The sequence below is a fragment of the Castor canadensis genome, chromosome 5 (genome assembly GCF_047511655.1).
Source record: "Castor canadensis chromosome 5, mCasCan1.hap1v2, whole genome shotgun sequence".
Taxonomy (NCBI): domain Eukaryota; kingdom Metazoa; phylum Chordata; class Mammalia; order Rodentia; family Castoridae; genus Castor; species Castor canadensis.
Genome location: NC_133390.1, coordinates 5,654,252 through 5,671,398, shown reverse-complemented (window position 1 = coordinate 5,671,398; position 17,147 = coordinate 5,654,252). Strand labels below are relative to the sequence as shown.

The 17,147-nt window shown below is 39.2% G+C and overlaps 1 protein-coding gene across 2 annotated transcripts in view; it reads right to left on the bottom strand.

The window, feature by feature from the left end:
* The window catches only part of Brwd1 (bromodomain and WD repeat domain containing 1), a 102,385-nt gene that overhangs the window by 28,211 nt on the left and 57,027 nt on the right, over positions 1 to 17,147 (bottom strand). For both annotated transcript variants that reach the window (XM_074072634.1, XM_074072632.1), the window contains 8 exons: positions 15,054 to 15,173; positions 14,852 to 14,959; positions 7,193 to 7,317; positions 6,516 to 6,598; positions 5,498 to 5,609; positions 4,883 to 4,944; positions 1,255 to 1,410; positions 825 to 945 (listed from right to left, as the gene is read on the bottom strand). In XM_074072634.1, the coding sequence (XP_073928735.1) occupies positions 825 to 945; positions 1,255 to 1,410; positions 4,883 to 4,944; positions 5,498 to 5,609; positions 6,516 to 6,598; positions 7,193 to 7,317; positions 14,852 to 14,959; positions 15,054 to 15,173 (887 nt within the window). The remainder of the gene's footprint in view (positions 1 to 824; positions 946 to 1,254; positions 1,411 to 4,882; positions 4,945 to 5,497; positions 5,610 to 6,515; positions 6,599 to 7,192; positions 7,318 to 14,851; positions 14,960 to 15,053; positions 15,174 to 17,147) is intronic.

The following is a 17,147-nucleotide window of genomic DNA, read 5'->3' as shown; positions in this document are numbered from 1 at the left end:
GGATTTGGGGCTTAGACAAAATGACAAGACAGAAACCAAGTGAAAGAAATCCAGCATGCTAATTAAAGGAGCATGACCTATTAAGCCACTAGAGTGAATGTATAGTGAATAACCTTCTAATGCTACCAACCTAATTATATTCAGAAGCTATTGTATTGGACACTGAACTGCAAAACAATATAAAATCCAAAATCTTAACAGACTACTGAATCACATACAGAAAATCAATGAAATGACTGTTCCTTTCTGCAAGGCCCATGGGTTCCCCAGGAAAGCTCAAAGAAGCAAGCATGTTAGGTACCAGCTCTAGAAGAGTCAGTTTCATTGTAAATTGGTTTCTCATTCAAGTGCACATGCCAGACTATGACTACAAAGATATGAAAGTGAAACAGCTGTGAGCTAAAGAAAATGGCAATTTCTGAAAGTAATGGAGTATTAAAAAATATACATCAACTGCTCTTATATGAATAGGAAATTTTATGATCCGCAGTACTCTAGAAGCCAAGGATAAAAAGGAAACACCTCTGGGAATAGTTGCTCACAGGTCCAAGTCCAAGTAGAGCTTAATTAAACTTTAACTGGAATTTTAATATACAAATTAAAAATACAACTATTTCATAGAATTTCTAAGAAAAACACACTGCTAAAGATTTTTAACTTATATCTGGCTCTATCCAAACCTACCAAAGGGAATCTAACACATCTTAATACTAGAGAATGAAAAGGAAGGTATGACTAAGCAATCCCCAGAACTCACTAGAGTCACCATCAACCGTCTACCACCTGCTTACCTGAGTTGCTATGGCCCAAGGAGCTCTACTAACCTGTAAAATCGATTCACAAGCCTCATGCGGATCGTATAAAGATCAGTTGGATAAGCTATCACAGTACAATACTTTGGATATGTACACAGATCAACTGGGCCTGCAAAAGCTGCTGCTATATCTGTTAGGGAGAAAAGGACATTATCAATAAACCAATACTGAACTTTCAGTGGTATTTCTCTAGAAATGATTCGTAAGATAGGGCTAACTTAACATGACAAACAGAAGGTAGTGAACAGAAACTGAGGGTGATGCCATTTTAAAATACTTTTTAGAGACCTTGGGCCATGGCTCAACTGGTAGAGCACCTGCCGCTATAGCAAGTGCAAGGCCCTGGGTTCAAAACCCAGTACAACATACATACACACAAATTAATGAAAGATGTTATTCCTATGCAAAAGTTGAAACTTTTCACCCAAACAAGACGTACCCAGGTTCAAAAGCTGATCAATCCCACTAATGATCCGGTCACATTCCTCATCTCTTGATTTCTGACCCCATTCACCATCCTGAGGTTTGTAAAGCAGTTTCTCTAGCTCATCCGACGTAACAGAAATACTTGCTCCTAGTTCTTCAGGTGGATCAACTATGAATTCCATTAAACCACAAAAGAAAGTGGGGGGAGGGGGAGAGATCAACCGAAAGTAATCAATGTGTACTATATTGGAATTCAATTTTCAAAGCTTATAAACTAGGTGTTCTGTAACTAAAACTACGAGTTCAAATTTACAATTTTTTTGGTGGGGAAGGTGGATGAAGGTAATAAGGACCTTGTATTTGCAAAGGCTCAAGCACTTTAGCCACAGTCATCTTTTTCACTTTAGATTGTTCAAGGTCTCAGGCTTTTTGCCAGGGCCAGTCTCAGTCTGTGAAGACAACTGAGGAAGAAGAGGGAAACAGAGTTCACAGAAAGCAGGACACTGAAAGGAGAAAGGGAAAAAGCATTCCCTGCCAATGCTCTCTTTATCACTCATCAGTCACATGAGTGAAGAGTAGAAGGGCCACAAACAAGCAAATGGGGACTTACAAGAAACAAGGCAAGATGCCCACAGGGAGAGGTCACACCCGTCCTCTCAACCAGACTGGAAAACCCCATAATTCCTGGGGCATGAGACTTGATGAGGTAAAAAGGATTTTATCTCAGTAATGAGAAATAATTAATTCTAAGCTGAGCACTTGCTTGAATCTTAGCAAATGTTAAAAGGATGAAATTGTTCCTACTAACTTAATTGTGTCACAGAACAAAGCATAATATATTTATAGGAACACAAAAATATGGACCACCTAAGAACATAAAATTTACATCTGTTATCAAATTAAACATTATAAAGTATGCTGGAAGTGCAACTCAAAGAAATGGAAAAATCAATCCTAAAATTCATGTGGAAGCTGGTGGCATGGCTCAAGTGGTAGAGTGCATGTGTAGCAAGTATAATGTCCTGAGTGCAAACCCCAGTACCGCCCACACACAAAAAATAAATAAATAAAATTGGATGGAAGCATACAAGACCTGGAATAGCCAAAACAATCCTGGAGGTCTCTCAATACCTGATTTCACATTATACTAGAGTCACAGTAACACAAACAGCATGATATTAGCAAAAAAACAGACACGTAGACCAATTTAACAGATTAAAGGACCCGCAAATAAGCCTACATTGTTACGGTCATCTGATTTTGACAAAGGTGCCAAAAACATACATTAGAGAAAGACACCCTCTTTAAAAAATGGTGTTGGATTGATCTACCATTTGATCCAGCAATACCACTCTTGGGGATATACCCAAAAGACTGTGACACAGGTTACTCCAGAGGCAACTGCATACCCATGTTTATTGCAGCACTATTCACAATAGCCAAGTTATGGAAACAGCCAAGATGCCCCACTACTGATGAATGGATCAAGAAAATGTGGTATCTACACACAATGGAATTTTATGTAGCCACGAAGAAGAACGAAATGTTATCATTCACTAGTAAATGGATGGCATTGGAGGACATCATTCTGAGTGAGGTTAGCCTGGCCCAAAAGACCAAAAATTGTATGTTCTCCCTCATGTGTGGACATTAGATCAAGGGCAAACACAACAAGGGGACTGAACTTTGATCACAGATAAAAGCGAGAGCATACAAGGGAGACAGGAGGATAGGTTAAGACACCTAAAAAATTAGCTAGCATTTGTTGCCCTCAATGCAGAGAAACTAAAGCAGATACCTTAAAAGCAACTGAGGCTAACAGAAGAACTAGAGAAAAGGTTAGATCAAGAAGAATTAACCTAGAAGGTAACACACAAGCACAGGAAATTAATGTGAGTCAACTCCCTGTATAGCTATCCTTATCTCAACTAGCAAAAACCCTTGTTCCTTCCTATTATTGCTTATACTCTCTCTTCAACAAAATTAGAGATAAGAGCAAAATAGTTTCTGCAGGGTATCAAGGGGGTGGGAGGGGAGAGGGAGGGGGTGGGGTGGGTGGTAAGGGAGGGGGTGGGGGCGGGGGGAGAAATGATCCAAGCATTGTATGCACATATGAATAATAAAAAAGTTTAAAAAAAATTTTTTAAATGGTGCTGGGAAAACTGGATGTACTCCAGAACCCTATCTCTCAGCCTGTACAAAAATTAATCTGAAATGGATCAAAGCTCTAAATTGTAAGACCTGAAGCTTTGAGACCACTAGTAGAAAACACAGGAATGCAGAGCCTTAAAGATACAGAACAGTTAAGGATTTTCTGAATAGGGCTCCAATTGCTCGGGGAGAAAAACAGCAAGAACTGACAAATGGGACTTCATCAAATTAAAAATCTTCTGCACAAGGAGGCAAGCAATTACCAGAATCAAGACAGAACTACAGAATGGGAAAAAATGTTTGCTAGCCAGTCAGTGGATAAAGGATCAATATCTAGAAAACAGGAATTCCAAAAATTAAACATCAAAAGAAGAAACAACCCAACTGATAAATGAGCCAATGGAGTACAGCACAACTCTTGACAGAGAAGTACAAATGGCCAATAAACACATGAAGACATGATCAATATTCTTAACCTTAAGACAGGCAAATAGAGTCTAGCTCGCTCCAGTGACAATGCCGTCATCAAGAAAACAAACAACAATGTATGCTGGCAAGGATGTGGGCGAAAAGGAACCTTACACACTGTTGTGGAAATCCAAACAAGTATAACCCTTATGGAAATCAGTATGGAGGTTCCTCATAAACTAAAAATGACAGGGAAACATGTATGCATATATGGATAAATGTATAAACAATTTTAAAAAGTGGGGGTTGGGGGCTCGGGGCCCCATAGGAGCCAACCAGAAGGAGCTCCAATGGTGAAATCTACAATAAGGTGCAACACACTGTTCTGCTAACCCTGCTGCAAAACCTGGATTTAAGACAAACCAAAACCAACGAACACTCGGCAAAATAACTGCCAGAGCTCTTCAAAATATTGGGTTGCAGGTCTGGGCTAGGAAACACTAATGGTAAAACACAGCCTGGTAGAGAAGAAAGGGCAGCAAAAGATATAAATAATTTATACTAGTTAAAATACTCAATAAAGCCAGTTGAAAAGTGCAGGAGACATCATCAAGCCTGACCAGAGAAAACAAAGAAGAAACAAAGATGCTGGAGGAAATGAGCTAAGAGTGAGAAACAGGCCCTTCAGGAGGGAGCAGCACAGAATGCAGGGTAGGAGAAGGGTGAGCTTGCAGAAAGGAGCAGTCAGGCAAAGGTAAAGAGGAAGAGAGAAGGAAAAGCAAGGTAACAGAGTGAGGATGAGGAAAAGGAAGCTGAGGCTACATGCTGAGGAGGGTCAGAGTTTCATGATAAATGGCAGCAGGTTACTAAGACACAGCTACAATAAATCTGCAGTCGGAGGCCAAAAGCAAACAAAGACAGATGCATGTAATTACGCTTTCTTTTAGTAAAAAGTTCTGAATGGATACAATAATCTGAGTACAATTACAAAAGAACACAAAAGTGCTCTACTATGTAGGTGAACAAGAGAAAAAAGTGAAAACAGTATCAAGATATATTTTCATTGCTTAATAAATATATACCATTGTCAGGAATTGGCTCCATGTCCCATGGGCTGAGTTTTTCAATTTCTGTATTGTCCCACCTGTTTACAAAAACAAATCTCTGGTTAGCCTTTCATAAAAACAAATTGTGCATGGTGCACCAATGACATTTTAAAGATTAATATCACAACTTTTAGAAGGACACAATATTAAAATAAAGTGTGAAAATGATATCTCAGGCTTAAGAAGAAAACCAGAAATTTATGAGGTTTGTACCCAGATTAAATAAGACAAAGTATGAAGTCATGCCTTCATCAGGATTTACAACACAGACATCATGCCACAACCAACAGAAAGCAAAGACTTTTGAAAGAAGATTAATGACATACTATCTACTCCTGAACAACGACCCGAACAGTATCAGGTAAAGAAAATATTAGGAGGCGACAGAGGTCGTCTCAGGAAAGTAAGAACCTGAACCAGCAGGGGATTTAGGGAACAGAAAACAAACAGGTACCTGTGAGAGAGACATTTTGAACGTCAAACTGAGTTAATGACAGGTAAGATTATATTCAACATAAAACTTCTTAAGTTATACATCAATCTGTCATGATAAATTACTTGTAGATAATTAATTTGCATGTATATACAAACCTAACAATGTAACACTGGAAATGACTATCTGGATACTGTGGTTGATAAGGCTCTTGACTTAGTACCGTTCCAAACCACCAAGCATCATCAATAATAGATCGAAACCTGTCACCTGTAAAAGAAATGATCAAATCTCACACATCTATTTGCTAACATTTATTAACATTTTTTATCTACACAATACAATCAACTAGACAGAATGGAAATCAACATGTATTATTTTGAAGTGAGCCATCCTTTCTACACTCCCCGGAAATCTTCAATGATAAAACAGATATTTAAAAAGGTATTAGCGAAGCACCAATGGCTCACACCTGCAATTCTAGTTACTTAGGGGGCTAAAATCGGGAGGATTAAAGTTAGAGGCCATCCCGGGAAAATAATTTAAAAACCCCATCTCCAAAATAACCAGAGGGGGGAAAAAAAAAAAAACCCACAGAGGTTTCACTATTCAGTACAAGTGAAAGCTCACTCTAAATAAGTCACACTGCATTCTACAACATGACACAGAGAATTTAAAGAAATTCAAAAACCTCTTACTATATGTTATCAATATATACCTACAAGTATATTAAATACACATACTTAGGGAATACATAAAACTTCCTAAAGAATAAAACAAATTGTAATGGCAACTTTGACTGTATCTCATGAATATTTTAGAGCTGTTACTACATAAGCACAACCACAAAAAACTTCTAATTGCAAAAATCATGCAATAAAGAGTATGGGAATATCTGAAAGGAAGTAAGTCTACTGTAGCCTATAGTCAATAGGTCAAAATCATCTTTCAAATGTACAAATCACAGAAGAAAAACTGCTTGGCTAAAAAGTCTGCATAGAATCATTACCAATTAGTACTGAGCATTAAATACAAAATATTTATAGGTCACTGATGTTTCTTTCCAGAGTTTACATGTTTGTATAAGCTGTAGTTAAAAGAGTACTGTAACAGAAAGGAGACTAATAAAAAGTGTGGACTGGTCAAACTCCATAAAACTCAGTAAGATGAACTTACAAGACTGCCAATTCCTCTGTCTTGCTTCATCATAAAATTGACGCAATACAAGAAAGTCAATAACATCTGGCATATCATGATACCTTAAAAAAAATTAAAAATGATTACATTGCCTAGACAGGTTACAGCAGAATGCAACATTGTCCAAAAGAAACACAGTAAGAACTATGAGTAATTTCACAATGAATATTGATTGTATTTTATTTAGCCCAGCATGTCTTCAGTGCTATCTCAGTATGTAAGGAGGTGTTGTACACTCTTTTCCTTCATTCCAACTCTTCAACACACAGTGGGGACACTTGTAACATGCTCAATCCAAATCAGCCACATTTCAAGTGTCCAACACAACCTGTGACTAATAGCTACCATAATGGACAGGACAAATGTAGCAAATTACTCACTTCAAAACTCTCTCAAAGAGAAAAACTTTCTCAACAGGTTAGCATTTTCTGCCTTCTAAGTGGCATGGAAAACCATCTAAAACAGCAGTCCTGCCCGGCTGCTGTCTGACAGACGTGCATTTCTACTAGCGGGTTCCAAACACTAGGAGCTCAACCCACACTGAGGTGGTCCATATGCTCTACTGGGCATCCTGGAGCCAAAACGGAAGGGCACGCCAGTCACAAGATGGGAAAATCTAAGCACAAATAATTCCATTGAAAAGTGGCGACACATACCGAATAGAGAAAGATTTATCGGTCAGTCTTCCAGTTGCCGGATCTATGAACGCTAGTTTGAGGCAACAGAGTGTAGGTGGCCCAACCTCATATCGTATTCCAACTATTTTGACCAATTCTTGATCCTTTAACAAACATTTTAAAAAATGGTTAAAATAAATCATTTTTTTCAACACTGTAATTGTGTCCACACGATTGTAAGCAAACCCATAATTTAGGCTTCCAAACCAGCAAGCAAGTTTAATTTAGAATTGCAGCCATTTTTGCAAATCTCCATAAGGAAGACAAGACTACTTTGTACAGTTTCTAATGTAAGAAATATATTCACTTTAGAAAGTCAGTATACTCACTTTACAAGTATACAACAAAGATATACAAATGCAAACACAAATCATCAATCAGCTCAATATTTAGAGACAAATACCATTAACAATTTAGCATTATTTCTAACTTCTTTGTGTAAGAATTTTCTTACTTACAAATGTTCTTCAAAAACATGGTGTTAAATTTCTGCCTAATGCATTCAAGTAAACAATAGTTAGTGGGACTCCACTATATCCCATGACACCATTGTGGGAAGTAGGAAGAGGACAGCAAACAGGACAAATCTCCTAACAGAATGGAGTCCTGTCCAATGTATTTGCCATTAGCAACCCTCTGCCAATGTCTGTTTCCCTGAGGCTAGGAACATAGATCATCACTCTTTACTCATTAAGGAAATGCTCCACTTAATTATCCAAAAAAGTGATTCTATTTACAATAGCTACAAAACACCCAGGAATGAATGAAACCAGAGGTGAAAGAACTCTACAATGAAAATAAAACACTGATGAAAGAAAGTGGAAAACAGAAACACAAAAAACAGGAAGACATCCATGTTCACAAGTTGCAGAAATCATCCTCAGTGCTGCAAAGAAGAATAGCATGGCCTCTGAGCAAGAATGACACAAAACTTGTGAAGTGGTCCATATTTTTACATATATTTGTAATTCTTGTGTTCAAAAAAAGAGTTGTAGCAATCAATTTACGGTGTTAAATGTTAATACTGCCCAAAATAATCTATAGATATAATGTAATTTCTATCAAAGTACCAGTGACACTCTTAACTGAACTAGAAAAAGTAATCCTAAAATTCATATGGAACAAAACAAAAACAAAAAAAACCCAGCCAAGTGCCTCACGCTTGTATTCCTAATCCGAATTATCTGAGTGGCTGAGATCCAGAGGACTGCATTTCAAGGCCAGCCTGGACAAATAGTTCTTAACACCCCATCCTCAAAATCACCAGAGCAAAACTGACTGGAGGCGTGGCTCAGGTGGTAGAGCACCTGCTTTGCAAGCATGAAGCCCTGAGTTCAAACCCCAGTCCCACCAAAAGAAAAGAGGGCGGGGATGGAGCAAAAAGAGCAGAGCGGGAAGCCTCACACTACCTACCTTGGCAATATATACTGCAATGCTGCAGTGATCAGACCACCCCTACTAGCAGGAAGTCAGAAATGTAGACCAAAGGAAAAGAACAGAGTCTAGAAGAAAAGCCACACAGCTGTAGCCACCGCATCAATTTTTTTTGGCAGCATTTTGAACTCAGGGCCTCATGCTTGCTAAGCAGGCACTCAACCACTTGAGCCACTCCACCAGCCATTTTCTGTATTGGATATTTTCAAGATAGGGTCTCTCCAACTATTTGTCCAGGGCTGGCTTCGAACTGCGATACTCCTGATCTGCCTCCTAAGAAACTAGGATTACAGGCATAAGCCAGTGGCACCCAATGTCAGCTGATCTTTGAGAAAGGTTCTAAAAATATGCATTTCAGGAAACTGAGCTTTGATCCAGGCATGTTGGTTCACACCTGTAATCCCAGGTCTCAGGAGGCTGAGGCAGGAGAATCATGAGTTCCAGGCCAGCCTGGGCTACATAGTAAGAGCTTGTGTCAAAAAACAAAAACCAGAAAGAGAGAGAGAACAAAATCATGCTGGGAAAATTAAGACACCCACATGCAGAAGAATGAAAATCAAACCTTCTCTCTAGTATCTCTAGTAATATACAAATATCAACTCAGAACGGATTTAAACGTGAGAACTAAAATAGGACACTACCACAAGAACACGCAGGGTACCACTTCACGATACTGGAAGGGACAGGGGTTTCTTGGAGATGATGCCAAAAGCACAGTAAGAAACATGAAAATACACCACCAAGATTGCATCAGACTGGGGTACAGCAAAGAAAGCAACACAGTAAAAAAGAACCAAATGATACATCTGACAAGAAGTTAGGATGCAAAATATGGAAGGAATTTAAACTACTTGGTAGCAGTGAAAAAACCCAATTTAAAAGTGAGCAATAGCAGGCTGGCCTGGAACTTACCACATGGCCCAGGCTAGTGTCAGACTTGTGATCCTCCTGCCTCTGTCTCCCAGGTGCTGAGATTACAGCCATGCACCACCACACGTGGCTAAACTGACAATTTTGTTCAATGAAACACTATTCAGCAATACAAAGGAATGACCTAACATCACTGGCAATAAGACACAGTGACTTTATGAATACCTAGATACGATTCTGGGAGGAAGAAAACGTGATTTGTGTGCCAATACAGTCTGGTCAAAAATGTGTTTACCACATTCCAAAATGATGAGGAAATGGCTATCACGAATTCAGGAATACTCTACAGGGCAGCTACCTAGTATTCTTCAACTATCAAGATCACCAAAGACAAAGAAGAGTTGACATGTCAGATTGGAAAAGACTAAGAAGCAATAACGAAATGCAGCATGGGATTCTGATTAAATTATTAACCAGGGGGAAAAAAGGCATTAGGAGGAAAATAAATGTGAACAAAGTGAGACTGGAATAAGGTTTGCAGTTTTAACATACAGTACTGTATCAATACTGTGCTCTGGTAACTGTGGCATGGTTGTGTAAGATGTTAATCCTAGAGAAGCTGGATGAGGGGTATATGGGAACGCTATACTATTTGTGAAAGTCTAAGATTGGTTCAAAATAAAAAGCGTAAAAATAAAAAATGGGCAAGAGACACCTCTCAAAAGACAGACAGACAAATGGCCAATGGGTTTATGAAAAAAGTACTTAACATCTCCAATCATCAGAAAATGCCATTAAAACCAGAAAGGCTGGAGGCATGGCTCAAGTGGGAGAGCATCTGCCTATCAAGCATGGAGCCCTGAGCTCTATCTCACTACTGAAAAAAAGAAAGAAAGAAAGAAAGAAAGAAAAAATTTAAGAAGTGGGAAACAAACCAGGCACCAGTGCCTGTAACCCCAGCTACTCAGTAAGCAGAGATCAAGAGGTCTGAAATTCAAAGCCAGCCCAGGCAAATAATCACGAGATCCTATCTCAAAAAACCATTCACAAAACAGGGCAGGAAAAAATGGCTCCTGGTGAACGCCCTGAGTTCAAACCTGAGTACTGCAATAAAAAAAAAAAGAAAGAAACAGTAGAAGAGCTGCACAATGGAGTATTATTCGTGAAATCCTGTCATTTACAGTAGTCGTGGAACTTGGGTCATTATGTTATGTGAAATGAACAAAGCACAGAAGACAGACACAGACTAACCTCATTCGTACGTCAAATCTTACAAAGTTGGTCTGTGCAAATGCAGGGTAGAATAGCGGTTACCAGAGGCAGGGTGGGAAGAACAGGAGAAGGCTGACAGCTATAGTTGGATAGAAAAAATAACTACTGTTGTTCCATTGCACAGTAGGGTGACTACAATCATGAGGTATTGTGTATTTCAAAAAAAAAAAAAAAACAAAAGAAGAAGAAGCCAGGTGTGCTGGCACACATGTACAATTCCAGCACACTCAAGAGGCCAAAGCAGTATAATTATGAGTTCAAGGTCAAGGTGAGCAAAAAAGCAAGATCTCATCTCAAAAGAGCCTAGGAAGACAGCACTTTCAATGTTCTCACCACAAAGACATGACAACCGTCTGCAATGTCTGCCCTGATGTGAGCACTGGGCTGCGTGCAAGTGTGCTGAAGAGTCACATGCACCCCATGAACATCTGCATTCTGCATGCTGATGACTGGATTTGGTAACAAATCAAATGGCAGTACAAGGGATTGGGCCCCAGCCTGCTGGGTGCTGGGCAGTGCTCCACTACTGACCTGTCCCCAGCCCAAGGGCAGCGCACTCTTATTCTCAGCAGTTGTGGTCCATAAAGTTGCCTAAAAAATCCAAAGTGAGGTTTCTACAAATCTCTGGTCACAATGTTGTAATTAACTAATGGGTGTGTGTATATGTGTGGTTCTTTTTAAAAGAATCTCATTTATTAATATTATTTATATTTACTAATATTAAATATACTTTGTTGATTCATCAATCTTGATTAATTACTATCAATATTGAGCTAACATCTCAAAGCATATAATCATTAACTTCTAAATTCACCTTTAGAAGCTTATCTAAACAAAATTTTCTCCCTAAGCCAGAACCCAGTCTTTTTGCAATTAGGACAAGACAGCAGGGCAGCACAATACTGGGGGTCATTATACACAACAACGTCACCAGAAAAGTCCACAAATACGAGAGCCGTGTCCCTGTAAATTGTGGCTACTTGGGAGGTTGAGATCAGGAGGATTGCGGTTCAAGGCCAGCCCAGGCAAATAGTTTACAAGACCCCATCTCCAAAATAACCAGAGCAAAATGGACTGGAGGTGTGGCTCAAGCAGTAGAGCAGCTGCTTTGCAACTGCAAAGCCCTGAGTTCAAACTCCAGTCCCACCAAAAGAAAACTTTTTAGAAAATCACAAATATGGGGAAGTACATGGCACTCTAAGCAGGCCACAAAATGGAGGCCACCTGTACTGTGAGCAACAGGTACTCATAATCCTGTCACACCATGCATGCCCACAATGACTGCCTTTACATTTCTAAACAACTTAGAGCGAGTCAGTGATCTGCAAATACCAAATCCATAACCAGGGAGGATGCAGTGCACTTAGGGACACATCAGCAATACCTCCAAGGGTATTTACAGCCACAACTCACAGAATCAGAGGCACTAGGATGAAGAGTCAAAATACATAAAAGCATAAAAATTATTCACTATACTACCACACCAACAATCACAGTGGACATTGGGACAGTTTGCTTTTGGATACAAAAACATAGTGGACTACAAAATCTTGCTGTCACCACAAACATTATCCATTTTCCTCATTCTAGGCGCACTGTGAAAATGTACCCAGCATTCACTCAGCAAGTACTTTGCATGGCCCAGTTACAGGTGGGCACTATGTAATAGTCAATATGAATGCACCAGTAGTTGATTCACTTACTTTTTTTTTTTTTTTTTTGGGTTGGGGGGGGTGATGAAAACTTTAAACAGGTTTTTGGAAGAATAAATGAGTAAATCACCAAGAATACTATGTTTTTCTTATTATCTCTTATGTTTTCTCTTCATCAAAATTGGAGAAGAGGAGGGCAGAACAGGGTCTGCCTGGAAGCAAGTCGGAGTGGGAGGAGGGGAAGGGGAACGGGAGCAGGGGGGAGAGATGGCCCAAACAATGTATACACATATGAATACATGTATAAACAATGAAAAAATAAAATGATACCCAGAAAAAAATTAAAAAGTAAAGTAGGATAGAGGGATGAAAAGAGTATTAAAATGGCATTTGCACAAAAACTCAGTATTTTCTTGTGATCATAGTAGTTATGTTTTTGATTGGTGTTTTTCTTGTATTTTAAATTAATATATGCATTTAAATAAAACGTTGTAGTTAAACAATGTTTCAATGAATGTTTTCATGGGTAAATTATTTTTAAATGGGGTTTAAGTACTAATTCAATTGTTAGTTTTAAATAATATATAAAAGACCTGGCGAAGTAGCTCAAGTGGTAGAGCACTTGCCCAGCCAGTGTAAGGCCCTGAGTTCAAATCCCAGTGCCACCAAAAATAAATAATATATAAACACTTATGCAACAATTAAGGAAGATTTGTTTTCTGAATCACAAAGCATGGAATAAAAGTGAATGAGTCGTTTTCAGTAATAGTAAGGTACTGTTGTAATTTAACAATTTGTCTTAATAGTTTCAGTCATACTCAGATACACTGAGGAAAATGTTTAGATTATAGCTTTTCCAGAAGAATATTATAATTAATGACAGGAAGATTTTTGGTGGTCAGCATATTTCGGCTGCAAATTCACATTTCTAATGATGTAATCAGACCACTGTATTTACAATTATTCTTGCAGCAGAGAAAACAAAGCCCATAATTATAAAGGATTGGCCAAGTCTGAGCACCACTAAGAAAGCAGTGAACAGCTATTAACTCAGTCTGATAGAATTATTTAAAATTTAACAATGAAACAACCATAATAACAAACTAATAATAACTATAGGACAACAAAATGTCACCACATCCAACATGCCTTGCCACATGGTTTCCCAGATGTTGGTGCATATAGAAAAATCGTCTTTCTATAATGAAAATTTCACCAATACAAAATGTAGTATTTTTTAAGAAATGATAATATTAGAGGGTGGGAAATTTATTAAGTTATTTTATTTTGCAATTTGGGGAAATAAAAAGTTGGTATTGTGATCACACTTTCTACAACTTATAGATGTTTTGTCAAATTATTAAATGGAAAACTTGGTACATGCCCTGGGCTGGCTTCAAACTGCAATCCTCCTATCTCTGCCTCCCAAGAAGCTACAAACAGGCATAAACCACCAGCCTGGCTCTTTCCCAATCTGTTTTCATAAATAGTGACATACTACCTTGTTCATAAACTTATAAGCAGTTCTGCTTATTTCTTAAATTACCAGAAATAAAACCACTGACTAAAAGGTCTAAACTCGCCTAGAAAAGCATGGACCACACCACACACCCTATCAGCAATCTGAGTGGCTTAACAAATCAAAATCATTGCTGCTTGCTAAAATGTGCTAATTTCTGTAGCACAAGAAAAAATTACAACTGATTGACTATGGGAAAGGTAATGTTATTGCTTTATTTTATTGTGCAAGAGGCTAAATTTCCTTCTGATTTTTATTTCCTGTTTTGAAATTTGCATTTCTTCTTTGGAAAATTCACCCTGGATATAAATATTTTATGATTAATAATATAGGTCAGGCATGGTAGTACATACTTGAAATCCCAGCTACTTGAGAGGCAGAGATCAGGAGGATCAGAAGCCAGTCCAGGCAAAGTTAGCAAGAGCCCACCTCAACAAAACAAGTCAGTAATGATGGCTCATATGTATGGTCCCACATACACGGGAGGCAGAGGTAAGAGCACTGTGATTGAGGCCAGCCCTAGGCAAAAACAGAAGACACTATCCAAACAATAGCTAAAGCATAAAGTGCTGGGGCGTGGCTCAAATGACATAGCACCTGCCTAGCAAGCACAAGACCTGAGTACAAACACCAGTATTACCCCACACACTTTACCACACACAGTTTTCGTGAGACCCTCTAAGCTGCTGTCTTAAATATTAAATTGGTATAGTGCTGTTTGGCAATATACAAACTATCTACTAAGCCATCTCATTAGATTTTAAGAGTGGGCAGGTAAGGAATGCTTTATGGAAGAGAGGATAATGAAATAAGCTTCCAACACATTTGAATGAATTTATATGGTTCAGTAGGTATGTGCTGACATATAATTTAGGAATATCATCAGCCTACCCTAAGCTCCATCTTTCTCCACGGCTCCTTGTTAGGGTTCAGTTCATATATGTTATTTCTTCTGACAGCTTCAATATATGCCTCGTGACCCTGTCGAAAATAGATTACCTACAAAAGGGAAGTACAGGCTGAAAGTTAACAAAAAGCTGTGCAGCAATGTGAACTCAATCCCCACACCCATGTTTTCAATGTTGACTCTCACCTCATCACCCATCTGAGGAACAAAGGGAGATTTTCGAAGTGCAGTGTCAGTTATCCACACTGGAGGACGAGGGTCTCTTAAGTGTCCAGTATGTTCAAGCTCTGTCCTCTTCCGCAAACTCTGCCAAGGGGAAGAGCAAAGCTCAGTAGACAGGAAAGGGGCAATAGCACTGACTGACAAACAAAAACTTCACAATGATAACTGTATTTTTTGGCGTGATCATCTTCTGGTTGCTTTTTTTTTTTTCAAGTAGCACATATATCTGCTTGGGGTTTTTTTGTTGTTCTTTTGGGTGGGGAGGCAGTTCTGGGGTTTGAACTTAGGGACTCACACTTTCTAGGCAGGTGCTCTACCACTTGAGCCACTCCACCAGCTGTGTTTTGAGCTGGGTTTTTTCGAGATAGGGTCTCGTGAACTATTCGCCTGAGCTGGCTTTGATCTTCCTGGTCTCTGCCTCCTGAGTAGCTAGGATTACAGGTGTGAACTACAGGCACCTGGCTATATCTGCTTTCTTAAAACATTCACAATCTGTTATTCCTAAAAAGCATTATCCATCTACCTGAAATGTCCTAGCATTGCCTCCTGAAATTCAAAAGATGCTTCATGCCACTTTATATCCCATGATCGGGTGCTAATTTCCAAACTGAATTTCTCCCACATGCAGGCTGTTCTGCCAAAACTCCAATCTGGATTTGACCACAAGCAATGTCACTACAAGTCTGAAATTTTAAGTCTGATGATTTCAAAATCTGACTGCAAATCCATTTATTTATTTATTTAGGTAAGTAGACTGGGGTTTGAACTCAGGGCCTTGTGCTTACAAAGCAGGCATTCTAACATTTGAGCCACATGTATAGTACATTTTGCTCTGTTATTTTGGAGATGGGGGTCTCAAGAACTATTTGACCAAGTGGCCTTGACCTTGCATCCTCCTAATCTCAGCCATGTCTATAAATTGTGATATTCCTTTCTTCTCTAAGCAGTATGGATGAAGTCTGCTCTTCTTGGAAATGGGCTGAATTCAGTGCCTCACCTCTGTTCAAGAGGATAAAGTGGAATTACTAATGTACACTTTGTGTGACTGAGTCACAGAGGCATCACGGCTTGCCAGGCGCTTGCTCTGTGGGACCACTGACTGTGAGGAAAGGCAGGTACCACGTGACAGGCACATTCAAGCAGCTCTAGAGAGGAGCACGTGTGGTAAGGCACTGAGTCAGCATCCAACATCTGGGTAAATGAGCTGCCCCAGGCAGCCCTCCAATGACTGCATGCCCAGCCAGTGTGCTGACCACCTGCCTCAGGGCCCAAATCACCTACCAAAACGTGCAACCATGTGTGTTCTTGTAAATTCCTAAGCTTTATGGACTGTGTTACACAGAAATGGATGACAAATACAAAGACTTAACGTCTTTAAGTAAGAGCTACCTGCATGACGTGAGCACCTACCATGTACATAAAAACAAGGAATGGGCACCTTATTATAATCAGAGAAATACATGGAGATAGAACATGTGAAATAAAAATGGTAAGCATGCCAATCACACGAATTGGCACAGTGGCTCACATCTGTAATCCAAGCTACTCAGGAGGTGGCAATTCAGAGAACTGTGGTCTGAGGCCACCATGAACAAAAAGTTAGCAAAGCCCACATCTCAACAAATAAGCTAGGCATGGTGGTATGCACCTATGATCTTGACTATGCAGAAGGCACAAGTATAATTGTGGTCCGTCCGAGTTTAGGCTCCAGGCAAAAACGACTCTATCAGAGAAAGGACTGGAGCATGCATCAAATGGGAGAGCACATGCCTAGCAAGCCTGAGGCCCTGAGTTCAAACCCCAGTACTGCCCCAAAAACCAAGGCAATAACAGACAAAATAAGACAACTGTACCCAAAAGTGCCTTGATGTCTATTTTAGTGAGTAATGGTGCAATTCTAAGCAAAACAGATCTTTCAGATCTGAAAAGTACAGCATCACTCAAACAGGGAGAAGTGTGAATAACAAAACAGCTTTCCCAAAGCAAGTTTACTTTTTCACATTTGACTCCTGCTAACATAATGGTATTAATGAAGAAATAAGGGCTGCAGGTGTAGCT